Source organism: Euprymna scolopes, chromosome 15, assembly GCF_053919585.1.
Source record: "Euprymna scolopes isolate OS-2025 chromosome 15, ASM5391958v1, whole genome shotgun sequence".
Lineage (NCBI taxonomy): Eukaryota > Metazoa > Mollusca > Cephalopoda > Sepiida > Sepiolidae > Euprymna > Euprymna scolopes.
Window position 1 is genome coordinate 95,778,982 of NC_136496.1, and position 22,004 is coordinate 95,800,985.

Below are 22,004 nucleotides of genomic sequence, written 5' to 3' on the forward strand. Positions count from 1 at the left end.
TTGGTGTAATTAATATAAGCTTACTAGTATTTCAATATTTACTCATTTTAATTGATGTAATTAATATAAACTTACTAGTATTTCAATATTTACTCATTTTAATTGGTGTAATTAATATAAACTTACTAGTATTTCAATATTTACTCATTTTAATTGGTGTAATTAATATAAACTTACTAGTATTTCAATATTTACTCATTTTAATTGGTGTAATTAATATAAACTTACTAGTATTTCAATATTTACTCATTTTAATTGGTGTAATTAATATAAACTTACTAGTATTTCAATATTTACTCATTTTAATTGGTGTAATTAATATAAACTTACTAGTATTTCAATATTTACTCATTTTAATTGGTGTAATTAATATAAACTTATTAGTATTTCAATATTTACTCATTTTAATTGATGTAATTAATATAAACTTACTAGTATTTCAATATTTACTCATTTTAATTGGTGTAATTAATATAAACTTACTAGTATTTCAATATTTACTCATTTTAATTGGTGTAATTAATATAAACTTACTAGTATTTCAATATTTACTCATTTTAATTGGTGTAATTAATATAAACTTACTAGTATTTCAATATTTACTCATTTTAATTGGTGTAATTAATAGCATATAATTTATTATTTATGTATCTATGCATATGATATTATAAGGTGATATTGTGTATATATTTTCAGTATTTACTTGAAAGATGCTCAATATGTAAGTAGAGCTGAGCAGTAAAATATGAAAATATATCTATGGCAAATAAGCTACACAGAGGCGTTCATGTTTCATTGCCGCAAAAAATCATAAATGCTCAGTGATTTGTTAATGATTGCTTTTATATTCAAATAGTTTTAACTCTAGCTAACTAACCAATCAGATTTGTTGTAATTACTTACTTGTTGTAATTAGTTAAAGACCTGACTGTTCTTTGTTTTAGCTCATGTTTAAACTACACTATATGTGTTTAGCCAGTGAAATATATATGCATAAAATACTAAAGTTCTATTTCTGTCCAGGTTTTTCTTTTTCCAGATACAATACATAAATTATGAGCTATACTTATCTCCTTTGGATGGTCTATAACACAACAACAGATTGAGATTTGCAGAGCTAACTGGTGCTATCAAGTATCATTTACAATATACTGGACATGGACTTTTGAGTCATTCATAATAATTTAAATAAAATTTAAAGTGTAAATAGCATGTATGCTAATTACAGTACAAGAAGTCATTTTGCCATTAGCCAGACAATAATGTAATATTAGAATGAAAAAAAAAAAAAATCTTAGGAATATATTTGCATTGAAGTGTAGAAAGGTATACATTTTTTTTTTTTTAAATCTTGGATGATTAATGGGGCTTGACCATAGGGTCAACTAGAACGCTATATGAAATTTAGACAACTGAATATTTAAGCAGAGGAGAAATCTGAAGATTGAACTTAAATGTAATTGTTGTCAAGACTTTAGCTAAGCCACGCAGCATGTTGAGTCCTGGTAAATAAAGTAGTTCAAAGTTAAAATTGTTGTTTTCTGCTTCAATAATATATCAGCTTCTCAAAAACACTCAAAACAAGATGATATCAGGTTGGAATGACAGTTCCATTCTTATCATTTATATAAATAAAACAGTAGATGTATATGTGTGTGTGGGTCTGTGTGTAAATATTTAACTGATAAACTCTTAAACTACTGGTCACATAATATTGAAGTTAACAGGAAATAGTAATCATACACCAAGGATGGTTTTATAACAAGTAAAATCTTTGTTTGGATGGATGAATAACGTGTACAGAAATATGTTGTCAAGTTAAAATGCAAAATGTTCATTTTCAACTTGCTGATATCTTTTTTATTACTTTTGCACAAATTCATTCATAGTTTGAAGTGGTTTAATTTTAAATCTTTCTCATTTGTTAATAGCTAAAATTAACGAGAACAAGGCTGGAGTGCTAAATGTGTTGGTTTTGATTCTAGCTGATGACACCCAAGTCATTTTTTTTTAACTTTTGAAATCACTACTATATATAGAGAGAATTGGTTCTGTAATAATACAAAATATGCATGAAATAAAATATATTTAAGTGTATTTTACTACAGGACCCCACGCTCCCCTGCCTGCTAGTGTACAATAAAAATATCCTTCAGACATATTTTCCATTGTTGTCTATAACATTATTCTACGGCATTTAGTGATGCCTAGTTGGATTTTTTTAAATCCTTAAATTATGATAACAAATAAAAAAAATGTTTTTGATGATAATAATGGCTTAAAACTCAAATAATAGATTTCTTATAAAAGAGAAAAAAAATTCACACCTATTGAATTTCTAACATTCTATATACAAGGATTCAATAATATATATATATATATATATATATATTGGATTTATACATTTTATTAGAGGTTTCTAACCAACTCCACTGTTTAGATAGTTTATTGTCTAATCATACCGTCATATGTGAACCTCAAGCTGAATATCCTTTGTTGATCTATATATATATATATATATATATATATATACATTATTTTTAGAAGATTACTTCTGCCAGACTTTGAAGTTTTCAGACTATATGCTGACCAGCAAAATTATAGGTAGTCTATACAAGTCATTTTGCTGTTATTTTTTCCTGAGAACAAGAGTCATTCTTGAAACTCCAGTGTGTGTGTGTGTGTGTATATATATATATATATATATATATATATATAAATTTCCCATCTTATTAGATTTGCGGACAATGAAGCAAGGGTTGAAAATTTAAAAAAATATATATGAAAAAAGAAAAACAAAATCGCCACCATGAAGCAAACTAATGCTGCAGGTGACAAGTGATTCAAAAAAAAAAAAAAAAAAAGAGAGAAACAAAAAGCAAATTTTTTCTGCAGCAATAATCAAAAAAAAAAAAAATGAAAATAAAAAATTATGTTAATGAAAACTGCAAATACAAAAAGACAAACATTGTATAATACATACAATTGGCTTTACACTGAGCAACATGCAAAACAAAGCAATCAAAACAACAAGCATGCCTTTCATTAAATTCAAAAACAGTTCATGAAAATTCATTCTGTTCACTCAAAATTTAATAGAAAAAAATAATAATCATATTCAATATTAACCAGAATAAAAATCATTTGTGATCTTTTTTTCTCCTTTTTTTTCAATTTTCTTATGTACCCTTATGGATTGAAAGATAACTAAATAGAAAATAATGCATACGAATTTATTACTTTGTGCACTTTCTCTCATATATAATTTATAAGATGCAAATATAATACAGATCAGATATAAACAGATGGAAAGCAAGATTAGACTAATACAGTTTTTCCCTTTATTATTTTCCTTTATTCTTTTTTTCTATTACAAATCTTACTTGCACTCAATTTCATGGTCCATATAACATAATATTTTGTGGAAAAATCTTTTCCTCAGATGACGGTAAATGCAAATTCTCAATTAACAAAAAAATCTTGTAAAACATGCAAAAGTGAGTTGAGAATTTGCATCTGCAGTCATTTGAAGAAAGGATTTTTCCTTATATATTTACATAGACCCACCATCTAGTGACATTAAGGGCATGTATGATTTGTTGTAATAAAAATAATAATAGAGAACAAGCCGAGCATGCGGGATCCTCCTCCCTAAGTGAAAAATTTATTTCCACCATGACTAATGTTTGTGCAAAATTTAAAAAAAAATCCAAGGCATAGTTATTGAGAAAATGGTAAACAAATGAACGGGGGGGGGGGGCAATTTTACCCCTATAATGGTCTCTAGGGGGACAGGGGGCAACCAGTTATCCTGGAAAATCCGTTCTAGCAAACATTTACTTTCACCATGACTAATGTCTGTGCAAAATTTTTAAAAACTCCAAGGTGTGGTTATTGAGAAAGTGTGAAAAAACAGAGTGAATTATTAGGTCCAATCTCTCCCTTGTCGGGAACGAATAAACAGAAAAGTATTCACCTTATCTTGCTTCCAATCTGCTTATATTGGATACATTTTCATATTGCAATCACCTCTTGTAAATATATATATATATATATATATATATATATATATATATATATATATACACACACACACACACAATGCTTAAAGTAAACTACATCAAACTCTTATACATATATAAGAACTGTATTATTTGCAAAGAAAACTAATTATAAATTTCATGAAACTATATTTTCTTTGATAAGTGCCAAATTTTGAAATAAAATCATTTTTAGGGGGAAAAAAAAAATTTGATTAAAATTCCTAAAAATCGACATAAAAATTAAAATGGCGATCATTTATAGTCATAAACTGGAGATCTTTATAAGGAAAGAAAAAAAAATATTATCTCAGTACCTTTGACATTTTATATAACAACAAGAATAATGTACACACATATATATATATATATATCTATCAAATGTCTGGAAGAATGTACATGTCTTGATATATCGATAAAGCACAATTCATGATATAGGTGTTATGTAATGTTTAGTACCAGGTTACAGGGGTAGAAAGAATAGGAGTCAGTCACCAGGAAAGGGATACGTGGATGTTGAAATTGTACCGAAAGGTATCTTAGTTTTCAAAATAGAGGATTCTTCTGGAGATTTGTTTTTTTTTTTGCGTGTGTTTGCTTGTTTTTTTACTTCATATAGTCACTACTCATGAAGGCTCAGAAGCCACTCAAGGATAAGGATTAATGGTACCGTAATGGAAATTTGATAATAATTTATTTAAGAGGATTCTCTTCAAGAACCTGTTCATGGTGGACTTGAAAACCACCATGTTATAGCGAGCTGGGAACCAGTTCTGTGGTATTGTGTTCCTAGCTCTAGGAAAAAAACTCTGCTTATGGAATTTTCACTTAGATTTAGGTACAAATAGAGAGTAAGGGAAATTCCTGAACGTTGTTTTAGCTAGTCGGGTGTTTGCTGTGAAAGACTTAAAGAGGAGGGGGGATCATGGAATGAAGCTCAGTTGAGCACTTGCCATGAAAATAAGGGTAGAGAAGAGAGAGGCTGGCAATGTCTCTTCTATGAGACATAGGCTGCAGAGAGGAGAAAAGCACATTACTCACCAGATGCTGAACTGGCTTTTGTACCATCAAGGCAGGAAAGTATGCCCTGAGCAGCACCTTCTCAGATGTAGCATGATTAATGTTAGTGATATACCATATTTTTCAGTAAGACTTTTCTAAAGCATTTTGAAAAGAACTGTTCATTGCAACTTATCTAAGCTCTAAAGTTGTCCATTTTAAATTTTGATAGACATTTCAGTTTGGTTTGGTTTGTATTAGGTTAACAAGAAGGTTCTTGCAGAATTTTTAATTTTGATTTCAAATGATGTATTTTCAAGTAATACTTTTACTTTATATATTATTTTCAAGCACGTTTTTCACTCTATCTAATTGTTAAAATTACAATCATTCTAAAACACTTATGTCTTCCTTTCAGAATGTTGAATACAAGATGGAACAAAGCAAATTTGCACAATTTTCTTAGTTCAATTCAAGCTAGGCCGAAAAGCTGCTGAAACAGTTCTAGATATCAGCAAAGCATTTGACCAAGGAACCACAGCACAATATTGGTTTGAGAAATTTTGTATCGGCGACAAAATCTTGAAGATGATGAGTGTAGTGGTCGGCCATCGGATGTTGACAACGAGCTTTAGTCAAAGCCAATCCATGAACAACTGCTCAAGAACTTGCTTTTGTATTAGACATAACGTATAGAATGATTTTCAACCACTTGAGAAAGATTATAAAGACAAAAAAACTTGATAAATGGGTGCCTCACGAATTGAACGACAACCAAAAGAAACCCAGTTATCAAGTGTCATATTCCCTTCTTTGACGCAACAAAAATGGCTTGTTTCTCAACTGGGTTGCGACTTGCGATGAAAAGTAAGTTCTTTATGACAACCAGCGATGCTCATCTCAGTGGTTAGACGCCGACAAAGCTCCACAACACTTCCTGAAGCTAGAGTTACACCAAAAGAAGGTCATGCTGACTGTTTAGTGGTCTGCGACTAGTTTCGTCCATTAGTCTTTTGAATGCAGGCAAAACTATTATGACAGTAAAGTACTGTCAACAAATTAGATGAAATGCATTAGAAACTTTGACAACAACATGCAGCATTAGTCAACAGAAAAGGCCCAATTCTCCTTTATGATAATGCGCAACTGCACATTGTTAAACCCACCCTGCAGAAGTTGAATGAATTGGGCAATGAAACTCTGCCTCATCCGCCATACTCTCCAAACCTCTCATCTACCAACTACCACTTTTTCAAGCATTTCAACAACTTTCTGCATGAGAAAAGCTTAAAAAACCTAAGAAATATCAAAAACACCTTCATTGTCACCAGAACGCAAGATTATTACATTACAGGCATAAATACACTTGTTTTGCGTTGGCAAAAGTGTGTTGATTCTGATGGTGTTTATTTTGACTAATAAATTTTTGTTTGAGCCGAGATATGTTCATCTGAATATAAAAGTTAAAAACTGCAATAACCTTCTTGTCAACCTGGTACATTTTATTGCATAATAACTAATTAGTAGATATTTTAAAGCTGAAGTCTATCTTACTCGTTTGTGACCTTTACTATCCTGGTACGGTCAGCCCTCAATTGCTGAAGGTTTACTGCTTTCAACAGTTCTTGAATCTGTATAAACATGGCACAGGAAACATCACAAATAAATTCAATTACTCATATTGATCGCTGCTCAAAAAGGGACACTTCACCTCATACCTCTCTTGAGTAGTTGTTGTGGTAGTTATGTCCTTTGTATAACTCAAAAGTAGAGAAGAGTTAGTTTTTATTAATTTTCCTGAATGGCGTTTCATAAATAAAGCATATGATGAATCAGCTCTCATCTTATCCATTTATTATTGCAACCATCTTATCTGATACCTTCCCCCATAACATAACATGGTGTCAGAGATGGGAATAAGCTTAACTCATTTAAGTGATCTCTCCAAAACTTTAGTTGCTTTGAGACTCTGAATTGCTAAATACCAGTCGAGGATCTGTTCTCAATAATCAATTGGACAAAAACTGGATCATTTTAGTATTTTATCTGTTGAGCTGTGATATTCATCTTGGGTAGTCCTAGGAGGTCCACCCTCCCGGGTTTTGCCTCCTCTTTGAGGTGAAGTAAGAAAATTTTTAATAGGCGAGAGTGCCCTTTCCTTATGGGCATTGGCTTGATTCTCTGCACCTTCTGGCCTCGTACCATATTTTCCTTTCAGTATGAAGGAAGCAAAATATCAGTTTTGCCCATAAGTACCTAAAATCTCTTTCTTTAATGCATTACCAAAAATCTTTTGTGAATACAATATTATATTTGAGCAACATTACATTCAAAGATTTACCCAACTTTATAAAATAATTTAGAGAATTTATTTATACTATATATAAAAATGTGAGCTGGACTACTTATTCAAATCTTTTTGAATCAACCAATAGAGGAATCTGATGTTTGACAAACAATTTGAGAAACGACAAACAATATTATAAATATAAGCAACTTGTAGTCAGGGGGAGCAAAAGAGGACCTTAAATGTTGGCAACCTAGTGTTAAGAGCAAAAGTGTTGCTCATTGGTTATGAATATTACAAAATCCATATGAAAGGTTTGTTTGATTTGTAGTTTATGCTGAATGCTCGATTATAAATAAGAAAAAAAAAGAGAGATTAAAAAAAATCATTTTTGCAGCAAACAAAGCAAACAAATTTATCCATCAGACAGAATAAAATGTCTGCCACAAAATGCTCTTTTTTTTTCAAAAGAAAATGTCGAAGATGTTAATTCAAAAATGCAATAGGAAATTCCAATTTTGAAAAAAAATAAAATAAATAAAAAGGTTTAGTGATGATGAAACAGAAAATATCTAAATCGAAAATGGTGAGTTTGGAAAAATGATTAATGAAGAGGAAGAGGCAGTGGATATAAAAAAAAAAAGGTGAAGAGGTGGTGTGGGCATGGGTGCAAATGTAGATAAGCATAGGACTGAAATGGTTGCAAGTGTGAGGTGGGGGGGGGGTTGAGCAGAATGAGGTGAATGGGAGGGGGTATATAAGAAATCAGAAAAAGAACAAATGAATTTGAGCAAAGAATAATTGATTTCACAATCAATGTTGCTAAATCTTTGGCAAAAGCAAAAGGGGGCCTTAAATGTAGGTAATCAGTGCTGAAGGGCACAAGAGAGCTTCAATGTTGGCAGCCTGTTAAGACCAAATAATGGACTTACGTTGGTAATATGTTGTTAATAGCAAAAGAGGGCCTTATATGTTGACAACCTGATAAGAGCAAAATAAGGCTTAAGAACAAAAGACGGCCTTAGATGTTGGCAACATGTTGTTAAGAGCTAAAGAGGGCCTTAGATGTTGGCAACATGTTGTTAAGAGCTAAAGTGGGTCTTAGATGTTGGCAACATGTTGTTAAGAGCTAAAGAGGGCCTTAGATGTTGGCAACATGTTATTAAGAGCTAAAGAGGGCCTGAGATGTTGGCAACATGTTGTTAAGAGATAAAGAGGGCCTAAGATGTTGGCAACATGTCGTTAAGAGATAAAGAGGGCCTTAGATGTAAGCAACATGTTAAGAACAAAAAGGGGCTTGAAATGTGCGAAACAGGTTGTTAAGAGTGAAAAAGGGTCTTAGATGTCTTCAACCTGATAAAACCAAAAGTGGGTCTTCAATGTTAGCAACAAATGATCAAGAACTTTTAAAGGGCTTTAAATATTGACAAATTGTTGAAAATAAGTCAACAGATGTTCTAAATATTAGCAACTTGTAATGAACGAGGGCAAAAAGGTGCCTTAGATGTTGGCAACCATTGATCAAAATGAGCTAAAGAAAACATTACATTTTGATAAAGTTAGACCAAAGACCAAAGTAGAAGATAAATCTTATTAATAATTAATTAATAGCAAATGAGAATCTTAAATGTTGGAAACCAGTAGTCAAGGAGAAGCACAGATTGCATTAAATATCAGAAACTTGTTATAAAGAATGTAATTGAGTTTTAAATGCTGGTAATCAGTAGTCAACGACCATGATGTGTGCGTGTGTGTAAGTGGGGTGCGATAAGCAATTATAGTTTTATAAAGAAAAGCATGATTTAAGGTTTTTGAGGAATTTTTGTGAAAATAGGCACTTGGGGGAATGTGTGTATATAAAGAGAAGTAGACAAAGAAGGAAATGATGTTTGATGGAATTATATATATATGTTGCTTTACACACGTGTCAGGTAAAATGCTATTAATAAGCAAGGTGTAGAAATGGGATGAGCAAATGTATCAAATATCAAATTGCGTTTCATGTTTTGGTGTGTATCGTCCTCTCCCCTTTTTTGATCGAGGGGTAAGGATGGTAATAATCAATTCTTGTTTTCATGCACATTCTTCCTTACTTACCCATCTTATTTTTGTCACGGTACAAACTGGGGATCGTGATAAATTCTACAATATGGCAGAAGTAGACCAAACAACAGTTAGATAACTAATTTTCTATACTCACACAGAAATTGCTTTTCTGCAAAGATTAGTAAGGTAGGGGGAAAAGAATTTAAATAACACTTTTCTTTGGTTTTTAAGGATTTGGGAGAAAAAGAAACAACATAGGAAAATGTAGGGGTGTAAAAAGAAAATTGTAATTAAAAATAAAAAAAAAACATTTTTTTTTATAATAACAATAATTTATCATAAAATTAAACTTCTTTTTATTCTAATTTTTTCTTTTATATTTTGCAGGACAAATAACACTTTAAAAAGAGGCATTTTTAGACTTTCAAACTCAGTGTTTTTTTAAGGATTTGGGAGAAAAGGAAACAATATTGGCAAAAAATAGGGGTGTAAAAAAACCTGTAATTTAACAAAAAAGCATTTTCTATAATAATAATAATAATAATAATAATAATAATAATAATAATAATAATTTATCATAATATTCAACTTATTTTTATTCTAAAATTTTGTATCATCCTTCACATAAGAAATAACAAAAATTTAAAACAGATGCATATTTAGACCTAATTGTGCTTTTAAGGATTTTGGAGAAGCACAAACATGATTAGAAAAATAAGGATGTAAAAAAAAACACAAAAACGTATTTGTTATTAACAAGCATTGCTTATAATAAAAGTCTATCAGAGAAATAAAACTGTTTTCATTTTAAAATTTTGTATATTTTCAATATTTTGAATCACCTATTCAATATACTTAGTCTTTTTTGTCCAAATAATAAAAAAAATAAATAAGGATAAATAAAAAAAAAAAATAAATGAAAACAGAACTATCTTTTTGACTCCAAGTCATCAATTCTCCAAATTTGTTACTGTTTTGCAAATTCATTCAAATAGTTTTTATGTCCAATTTTTTTTTTTTTTTTTTTTTTAAGAAAACTTTCTTTTTGATTAACGAGTTAAAGTAACAAATAAAAAATTATTGGTAATAAATAAAAATAAAATTCTATAATAGTTCAGAAGGGGTGTTTTTATCAACATATAAATATTAGCTATAATGGTTTGCTAGATGTTAATCCAATGAAATTCAGTGTGAATAAAATAGTGGTCACTAACAATATTAATGACTATATTATTGTATAATTTTTTTTATTCACACAAACATTATTGGTTACATATGTATATACATGTTTCAGTTGTGATTTCATTTGAAATCCAACTTCATCAGACCATAGGTAAAGTTGAATTTCGAAATAAACCATAGCTGAAAACACATGTACATATGTAGTGAATTTATGTTTATATAAATAAAATAATACAGCATCATAATTTATATAAACAAAAAAATGTATATAGTAATACATTAAGGCATTTCATGTTCAAACGCATATTATCACTAGTGCTAGAACAACAGCATATTCTTTCCATTATTTTGACTCTCGAGTATATATTCGTTGATATCTTATATGCTTTTATATAGAGTGATGTGATTAACTGTGTCAGATATATATTCAAGAGTCATGACAATGAAAAGAATATGCTGTTGTCATAATCCTAATTATCACTTTTCAAGCTCATTTAAAAAATGTGAATCCAAATGTTGAGTAGTAATTAACTTCATATCGATAAGGTTAATAAATCCAAGTTTACTCATTTTAAAATGAATTGATTCAAAATTAAATGTGTCTCGTCGACTAAAAGAGTACATTGCAAAAAGTGACACTCTCTTTATTGATTTGAAGAATATTTAAGCCAATAATTATTATTTTTTTAAAACTTTTATTTTTGGAATCCTTTGAGATGAGGTTTCATAATTTGTGCATTCATTCTTTTTGCAGACAGTAATCTTCATTTAGTTGTTGTTGTTGTTTCAACATGTTTCGACCAACTCATCCTTTGGCCTTCTCCAGGTGATTAACCGTGACAGGATAGGAATGCTGAGTCTCTTAACTGTATCCCCAGTAATTACTGCCTTGCATAGTTGTTGTCTCACCACGGTTTACCCAATTAATCCTCCGACCTGCTTGGGTAGGCTTGAAACTGCTATCTTCAAACAATGCTCACCTGGAACCATAGAGACTGAACACCTCTATCCACTGCATCACGGGCTCTGAAGAGGAGGAGTTGGCCAAAATGTGGTGAAACAACAACTATGAAGATGGTGATAACAGCCCGCAAAAAGAATGAATGCACCAATAATTATTGTGTGGCAAAAAGTCAGAATATTTATTTTAAAAAGAATTAAACTACTACAATTTTGAATAACGAAAGAAACATATTCGTTTTATTTATTTAAAATAAAATCCGACAGGAATTTTTACAGCTCAACTAAATAAAGTAGAAAGTAGATCTTGAGTTTACTTTCAGAAATTTTGTAACTTTTGCTTCCCTTATTCTATTCATACGTCTTCACATTCCATGAGCGATGTTTCTGACAAAGGGGGAAGAATTTTTGTTAACTCGGTAAGAATCTATCCAGCTAACACTTATTACATCAAGTGGTTTCAAATTGTGGTACTCTTGCATAATTTGACCCGGATCCTCATGATTTCTCGTCAAGCTTGGATCGGGCGAGACCAGCAATCATCGGCGTCAGCCGAGCGTTGTTCAAATGTTGAAACGCTAATCTGACTTTAGTTTATAACTGTAAGCAGACGACAATCGAATTGGAAGAAAGTAACTACTGAAAATAATGACAGCCACGGGAATAAATCTGTGCATGCTTGCAAAAACACATGTAAACGCCGATGCAGACAATTTGCTTTTGTCGGGAAAAGAAATTGCTTTCTCAAAGAATGAGATGCAAAAAAATTGTACTTACACCTAACAATTATACGGGTGAACAACCTTTTTTTTTTGCAGATAAATTTAAAAAAAAATTTTTTTTTTAAACTTGTTGCTGATAAATATTATGCAAAAAAAAAAAAAAAAAAAAAAAAAAAAAAAAAAAAATGAAACAAAAAATTGTACTTACACCTAACAGTTATACCGGTAATCAACCTTTTTTTGCAGATAAATTATAAAAAACAAAAACTTCTTGTTGATAATTATAAAAAAAAAAATACTACAATAAATTAAATAAACATATTTGTTTTTTTAAAGGTAGGTTTCTTGTTATTATTTGAAAATTTTAAGGGTTTTTTTTCCGTTTTGTTTTGCTTTTTTTTCCTTAGCCTGCGTCTGTTATGCCGCTCGGTTGTCACCGATGATTGCCGGTCTCGCCCGATCTGGGCTTGATGGGAAATCACGAGGCTCCAGGTCAAATTATGCAAGAGTACCCAAATTGTATTTGCTGATGCATCTTTTTTTAATAATGTTCGATAGGCGATGCAAACTTGACTATATTGATCTGAATGTTTGTACGAATTGTTATGTCCTACTTATACATAAATGTTTCCTTAATTTAAAACATTAATATTAAAAGTTGATCAGACTTAAGTGCCACTTATTCATCAGTGGATACAATTAAAATAAGATGATCACCTTGGAGCTGATCTTTTCCAAGGACTTGATCTATAATTTATAAAATTTGTCTTTACCAAATTTTCAGAGAATGATAAGAATTAAAAAAAAAAATAAATAAATTACCAATTCTATTTTTAAAGGGATGTTCAGTTTTCTATATACATTTATAGTAGAATTATATGTCTTGTTTAAAATTCTGAAAAAAATGTTGTAAAACAATATTTCAGGTAAACATTTTTCAAAGTAGGGAAAACATTGTACATTAAAAATAAAATAAAAGGCACTTTGGGCACATCTTTGAAATCATTATTTCCTAAGGTTAATTTTAAAATTTAAGAAAACCAAATAATGTTATATAATTTTTTTTATTAAATGAATAAAATGTTATATAATTTTTTTTATTAAATGAATAAAATGTTATATAATTTTTTTTATTAAATGAATAAAATCCTTCTCTTTTTTTCTGAGACTTTCGGTGGAAGGCATCTTTTTCAAAGAAGACTATTTTTTAGTTTTTTTTTTTTTTTCATTTCGTATGTGGTATTAACCCCAATAGGTCGACCCCATATTTACAAATGGATCACCATTTATCAAGGCCAATGACCACTAAAGGATAAGCTATTGTATATAGAAATCTGAATCCTACTTGCAAAAACTTAAATAATAATTTTTTTTATATAATCTGAAATTTTAATGCTTAATCATAAATAATCCAAAGACAAGAAAAAAAATTTATAGAAGGATCGCCATTATTTAAGACTGCCAAATTTCTAACATAAATGTCTGAACCTCGGTATTCTAACAGTTAATCTTAATAGAAATAAATATTTATCAAAGAACAGATAAATATAAACTTTGCTGTCATTCCCACAATTCCACTCCAGTGTCACACATTAGTGATGGTGAACAAAACAAATGCAACAAACGTGATGTGGCGATTGGTGATTTAACAGTCAATATAAAGACAATCTGTTGGTTAAGAAACCAGAACCAAATTTAGAATAAGACAATCTATAAAAATTGACATATTTAATTGTGCAAAATCTCTAACATAAAAAAAAAATGTAGAAACAATAAAATAATTCTTTAAATGTATGAAAAGTATTTTCATTCTATTTCTGAATCTTCACTCAAAAATGCTATTGTTCAAACCTAAAAACATATACATAACTATATTGTAAATTATAATAGCATTACAATTCTTATTGTTCTCGTGTACACATTTACTTTATAGTTTGATAAACGACAAAATCGTTATCGTTTTGTATCTGAAAGCCATCAAATGTTTTATAGGGATTTTTTTTTTTTTTTTTTTGAAATGCCATCAAATGCTTTTTGAAAGACATCAAATATTTTATGAGTTTTATAAGGGCATCAAATGTTTTATAGGTTTTTATTTTTATGTTGTTCCAATTTACTTTATAGTTTCAAAAAAGACGAAATAGGTGTTTCTTCATATTTAAAGGTCATCAAATGTTTTTGAAAGAAGGCAAATGTTTTTTGGGGTTTTGTAAGGGTATCAAATTTTTTAAACGTTATAAAGGACAAAATGTTTTGTAGGTTTTTAAAGGACATCAAATTTTTTATAGGTTTTTTATTTTTATTGTTCTGATGTTCTCATTTACTTTTTTTAAAAAAAAAAAAAGGAAAATAGTTGTTTCTTTGTATCTAAGGGGGTTATGTTTTATAAATTTAAAAAAACATTAAATGTTTTATGGGTTTTTATTTTGGTTTAATTATAATTGTTCTTCTGTTATCTTTTAAGAAAAAGAAAATGTTTTACAGCTTTAACAAATATATGCAAACAGATTTTAAACTGAATGTCACCTGATGAGACTAAACAATCCATTCTAGACTGCTATTGCAAACGGTTAATTATAAACATCTGCTAAAAATAATTAGGAGTTGAATAAGTATATTAGCGAGTCATTTCACCCCCATTACAATGGATGCAGTCAGCAAATTCTAGGCCTTAGTTGACACTGCATCATTTTAAGAAGACCCATTAGATACAAAAGAGAAAAAACATTGAAACATTCATAAATTCTCAAATAAAAATAATTTTAATAAACAGTAATAATTTAAAAAAAAAAAAAAAATGGGCATGACCTGCAGAAGTTATAATCAAAATCTTTGTATTATATATATATATATATATATATATATATATATATATATATATATATAATCCCGGGATATGGCATTAAAAATTAATAAAACACAGTACAGTATATAATAGACATGTATATAATCAAATAACATTATAAATAACACCGTAACCAGGGGCCAGAAAAACATCATATTCCACATCGTAACCTGAAAAAACTGTATCCTAAGGCCACTGTATCCCGGGGTTCTACTGTGTGTATATATATATTCGGGTGTATTTTAACGATCTTGTTTTTAATCGACTTATTTATTTTATTGAATTGTACATGTGTTACATATAACTTGCCCCATTTTTTTTTTTTTTCCTCACTCCATTTTCCATCTTATTTTAGTTGATTGAATTTACACGATGGTTCACTTCTTTATAATATATATATATATATATATATATATATATATATATATACACACACACACACACACGTTTATTGGAAAAATATGCTTATACTATTATATTTCATCTTTTTATTTATACCAATCTTTTAATTTATGAAGTTCGATGTAACTACAGAGCATATACAAATAAATGACAAAAGTCTATATTCCAAATTTAAAGATGTTGTCCATCTTACTGTTTATTTCTTTCGGCATGTTAAAATGTCCAATTTTTGACAGCACCTGTTTCATAGCACAGAAATTGCAATTGTGTTTTCACACAATTGCAATTTCTGTGCTATGAAACAGGTGCTGTCAAAAAATTTTCAACTGCCTATATTTCTTTATTTTCTTTTAAAGTTGAAGAGTTTTTATTCTTCTAATGAGTAAGGGTAAAATAAATTTTTAAAAATTACTGTAATAATTACATGAATGGTCCTGTGCTACGAAACAGGTGCTGTCAAAAATTGAACATTTTAACATGCTGAAAGAAATAAACAGTAAGATGGACATCTTGAAATTTCGAGTAGATTTTTTTGTCATTGATTTATTTATATATATATATATATATATATATATATATATATATATATATATGGGTTAGGGCGTTGGACTGAAATAGATAAGGTCCGGGGTTCAAATCCTAACAACAGCCAAGCTACACTAAAGAGGGGTAGGACTCCGAAACACACGTGTCCGTAGATTACTGTTTTTAAAAATAATAAATAAATAAATAAAAATATGTCAAAATAAAAAACGGCAACTTTCTAAGAAAAACACCAAATCTCCGAGGTGGAGACGTTAACCTTAATACCGTTTAAAACAATCAACAACAAAAACTATATATATATATATTCTAAAGTTATGAATTTATTTTTATATTTGGGTATTAAGAATTCTCATAATAAACTTTCATCTATAATCAGGAAAATATTGATAATTAATAATGTTAATTGAGATGTCATTAACAGTCAATAGTTGTCAATTGAGTTATTTGTCCTTTTCAAATTGGTTGTTTAGAGGGTACTTGTACAGTTTAATCAAGACATTTAAAAATGAAAATATCAAAAAAGGTTATATTGTATGTATCTGTTGTGGACTGAAGGCATCCAAAATAAATTTCACTTAATTTGATCGAGTATTTTTTTTTACAGCAGAAAAACACGTTTTTATGACAGCGCGTTGAAGGTAGATATTTTTGAATTTTTTAAACATACCACGGGGAGATAACTCAGTTTAAAGCACCGACACTCCCTCCTCATCTTTAATACTAGCTTTTCTTCCTAAAAATCGAAATATTTTGCTCGGTATCATAACAAATTGTTTTTTCGCTGTAAAATAAAAAAATAAAAAAAAGAAACTACTTGATGAAATTAAGTGAAATTATTTTCAGAGAACTTCATTCCAAAACGGGTATGTACAATATAACTTTTTTTTTTGATGTTTTCATTGTTTAATGTCTTGATTAAACTGTACAAGTACTGTTTAGAGTGTCTAAAACTAATCACATGTGAATGAATCTCATTATGCTTGTATATTTTGGAAATGAGGCTTGATAATTATTTTTTGTATTATTTGGATTCTCATATTGGTTGGGTTTTTTTTCATAACGTTTCGGCCGATGTAATCTCCAACCATCTTCAGGTGCATTCACACTATTGGTGAACGGTGAAAAATAGCACCAAGTCTATTTCATTTTTTAATAAATGAGATGAGTCTTGATAATTATTTTTTGTTTTATTTGGATTGTTTGGACTATTGTTCTCATCTTGGTTGTTTTTTTTTTCACAACGTTTTGGCCGAGGTAACCTCTAAATATTGTTATATTGGCTGTAATAATATCCACTGTAAATACACTCGACGACAGTCAGAGGTTACATCAGCCGAAACGTTGTGAAAAAACAACCAAGATGAGAGCAATAGTCCAAACAATCCAAATAATACAAAAAATAATCAATCCTCATCTAAAAAATATACAAACATCATATCAAAAATACGGAATGGTCTCGGATTTATTAAAAAATGAAAGAAACCTTGCGCTATTTTTAACCGATCACCAATAACATCCAGTGTCATGCACCTGAAGATGGTTAGTGGTTACATCGGTTGAAACATTACAACAAAAAAAACAACCAAGATGAAAACAAATGTCCAAACAATCCAAATACAAAAAAATAATCTCATCATATTTCATAAGGTATCAGTCAGAAGTTTTAATAAAAAAAAATAATCAAATTTCCAGGAGCTTAGTTTAATTAGATTAAAATAAATATGAATCTAAACGAATGCTTTTTTAAACATAGCATTCAATTTTAATAAATGAAGCATACAAACCTGATAGAAAACCGAACAATACCTAATTATATATTAATAAATAATCTAACCATCTAATCAGTTATTAAATAAATTCTATATTCAAAAGCTATTAGACTAGCTACTAATTCCAGCAATATAAATATATTCAATCAACACAAAATGTAAAAGGTAAAAAAAAATGTTGTTAAAAAAATAAAATGTGTGTAAACAAAACAAAACTGCATAAAAAATGTAAACACATAAAAAAAGGAAATAAAAAAATATAAAAAATTTAAACAAAATATGTATGTAAAAATTTTAACAAATAAAAAAGGCATAATTTTTTTTAAAAATACGTATATAAAAATAAACAATAAAAATAAATAGAAAAGATATTAAAAATTTAAATAAAATATATAAAAACTTTAAAAAAAAAAACAAATATACGAAAATATTAACAAATAAAAATGCATAAAAAACTATATCTTTTTAAATATTTAGCATTACACACACACACACACATAAATATTGGTTTGTAGTTTAATACATTTGAAATAATCAAACAATACATACTAAAACCAATATTTGTTCAGAAGTACTCAAGACATATTACATGAAATTATATGAGCATCAGAAAAACCCAATGCAGATTAATCTACATTTCAATGATGTTAACAATCTCTTCAGGGGTTCAAGGCTCTTGAACCTCTGAAGAGATGATTAACATCACCAAAGCATAGATCAATCCAGGTTGAGGTTTTGTGGTGTTTATATAAATTCACTTATATATAAAGTTAAGTATGTTTATATATTTGTATGTAGAAGATTTACTCTTGAACTAATTAATCAATTATAATGAATTTTAGAACATAGTTGTTCAATATAAATATAAGTAATATGGGCTATACTCAGTTCAATTTACTTTTATACAAAGGGGAAAATAGGGAGTAGAAGCCCTTCATGAAAATTTCGATTTTTGTGAAATTTTTAAACATGAGGTATTAGACATCAATTAATAAATAATCTCCAAATTTCAGTTTCTTTTAAAAGTGCTTTTTAGGGAGCATTTAATGGCATTTAATGGGCACAAGCTTCCATTTGAAAATTAAAATATACTAGTATTTTCATTAAATTTGATTTATAGTCATTAAAAACAAATAGATCAATATTTCCTGAATTGCAATTTCTTCTTAAGATTTTTTAAAATTTTATCCTTAAATTTTAGACATTTTCTAGAATCAAAATCATGTAAATAATTTTGCTCAAAATAGAAATAACGGTTTCGTAGTATGATATGTTTATCTTATCTTTGTTAAATGATACAAAAGTGTCATAAAACTGTTTTAATTTTACCTGTCCTGGGACGGGTATTCTTGAAGTTATTTATAAATACTGTTAGCATTTCTTTTCAAATGTTTTAATTCTATTTATTACGAAGAAATATTGAAAAAAAAAAAAAGAAAAAGGTTTCATATATTTTTTAAAATTATTTTTTCTTAGTTTTCTCAATGTTATTTTTAGGTTGGTAGAGTAAATTATATATCATTAAATATTGCTAACAACTTGTGTCTGCAAATCTTTCTTTTGATCCTATGTTCCTTATTAGTTTTCGGATTTCATGCTGGAACGGGATGGTAATTAAGTAAAGAATTGGATTGATCTGAAAGTACTAGTATGACAAATACATCGGTCAATTTAAGCTCGAAATAATAAAATATGTCTTAAAGAAAAAATGCTGCATATATATATATATATATATATATATATATATATGTGTGTGTGTGTGATTATTTACCTTTGGAATTAAATTTTATGTTTTTTTAAGCTGGCAGAATAAATTATATATAAACATAGACAAAAACTAATATATGCATGTGAAAGAATACTACAGGTTGTCAATAAGTCTTAAAAGATATCTTATGGAAGACTTACTCGTAGGCTTGTTCAGCGGTGGTGGAAGCGGCGGAGGACGGCCAGATTCCAAATCAACCTTGTCCCGATTAAGGCCTTCTCTGGACACAGAGGCAGGGGCTGTTGTTTCGTTAATCCCAATCACACTAGAAGGTCTAGATCGGGGTTTTTTATACTCAGGGGCACCCTAAAAGAAAATAGATAAAAATAATGCATTCAAATTCAAACGAAACAGAAAACACATCAATAAATAATGTTATTGCTTACTACCCCCCCCCATCTCCTGAATCACCATATTCACAGTTATATGTTTCAGTCACTTGCAGCCAGACCTCCTTCATCCCATCAAAAAGGAGTAATTATTATCAATCAATTTATGCACATAAAAATTTCACAATATAATGAAATGGTAAGAATATGGACAAGTTTAAATTATTGTAAAAAAAATTCAGTCACATTTATTTATTTGTCCGACTTTTTGGGGCACCAACCTTTTTAGATTTAATATGGAAAAAAAAAAGGATTAATGCTTCTTTGACGATCATAACAATGAATAAGCTGCTTTGTATTTCAAAATAGCCCCATTCTCTTTGACCAATCAACAGACATTCAATTTTGTTGAATGCAAAAATCTTTTTTCGGTCTTTTCTCGTATGCTGTCTTGGCTATGAGAAGACATCAAGAGACTTTTCTCCTCTTTTGAATGCAATTATAAAAACGTACCTGTTGATTGGTCAAGGACAATTGTCTTATCCAATCAGATGGGGCTATTTTGAAATACAAGGGAGCTAATTCATTGTCGTAATGAAGAAAAGGAAATAATTATATAGTAAACAAAAAAAGAGAACTTTTTTATATTAGTGATTTTTGACAAGATGCAGTATAAAATAGAAATATTCGTCATATTCACTTTGAATAAATAGCACCCATTCTCCGTCAGTTGTATGCAGTCCTATCAAGGGTTGTTTTGTTTTTTTCGTTCGTGATATCTTGGGACGACCGCAAAGCATTTTTTTTCTCAGTTCAATGTCCTCTCCATTGTATTTTCACAGTAAATATATCCAATGTTGTTGTACAATTTTTCACGCTTTACAGTGAAAATCTGTTCATAGTGCCATGTAAGAGTTGAGTAGAGCAGGATATTGTACTCTTCCGGCTCGTAGTGAGCTCAATACAAAATACAAATGTCGGCGCCCATGTTTACAGTATTTATAGAAATCAGGGGAGATCACTCTGGTTGCTTCATATTGTCAGGGACAGATAACTCTTATACTTATACAATTATTTAGCATCTTTATCTGTTGTGATACATATTTACGTGAATGATTCTGCAGAGACCCATAATAATCAATTCTAAATGACAGTCTTTTGGAAGTTGGAGGTTTAATTCTAAGTACACACAATACTAAGAATAGTCTTAAGACTTCTCTTCAGTCATGGTTAACAGAATAAGAATAATGAATTTATCTATAAAGGCTTCTGTTCAAAATTCAGCACATATTCCCAAGTTCAACAAGATGCACCTGAAGAAGGTCAGGAGTTACTTGACTGATATATTGTGAGAATAACATCCAAAATGAGGACAATATAAAAAAATGTAAAAATCCTGTCTAGGCCGTGAGACAGCATCAAAATACCTCTCTCATCTTTTGAATGCAATTGTAAAAACGTGTCTGCTGATTGAGTAAGACAATTCTCCTTTATCAATCAAATAGGTCTATTTTGAAATAAAAGGGAGCTAATTCATTGTCATTATTGGCAAAAAAGGATTAATCCTTTTTTTTTTTTTTAATACTAAATCTGAAAAGTTTGGTGCCCGAAATGGCACTTCTACACTATCAGAACGAAATTTCGGAAATCATAAAACTGAATTTCACATGAAAACAATGGTATCTTATGTATTCCTCATATTTTTAAGATTATTATATCAAAAAATTAAGAAAATCGATAAGGTAGAAAATTATTTATTAAAGAAAATAGAATTTGAAGAAAACAATTGTATTTGCTTATGTAAGACAGTGGAGAGTTCAAAAGGGAGGTAATTTTCCATTTCGATTTATTTTATAAAAACAAGATGGCCGCAATTTTTCACCTGCTAACACAATTAAAGTTTTTTTTTTTTAATAATTCAATAAGATTCAAGTAATTTTGATTGCATAATTTGGAAGCTAACATGGTAATTTATTAGAATTGACCAAAAAACCAGTAGAAACCATTGGTTTTTTTTTTTGTTTTGTTTTTTTATCTGAAAACTACATTGAAAACTACAAAATTTCGTCCTAATAGGGTAGAAGCGCCCCCGAAATAATGGGACAACAA

General features: G+C 29.2%; 1 protein-coding gene across 32 annotated transcripts in view; it reads right to left on the bottom strand.

Annotated features, from left to right (window-relative positions):
• LOC145294002 (arf-GAP with SH3 domain, ANK repeat and PH domain-containing protein 2-like) overlaps positions 1-22,004 on the bottom strand; it is a 547,728-nt gene that overhangs the window by 102,205 nt on the left and 423,519 nt on the right. For 17 of the 32 annotated variants that reach the window (XM_080140946.1, XM_080140939.1, XM_080140944.1 and 14 more), the window contains 2 exons: positions 19,707-19,872; positions 9,424-9,468 (listed from right to left, as the gene is read on the bottom strand). In XM_080140946.1, the coding sequence (XP_079997072.1) occupies positions 9,424-9,468; positions 19,707-19,872 (211 nt within the window). Of the gene's footprint in view, positions 1-9,423; positions 9,469-9,526; positions 9,542-19,706; positions 19,873-22,004 lie in introns of all 32 variants that reach the window. The other 15 variants (XM_080140958.1, XM_080140949.1, XM_080140960.1 and 12 more) reach the window with 2 other exon arrangements.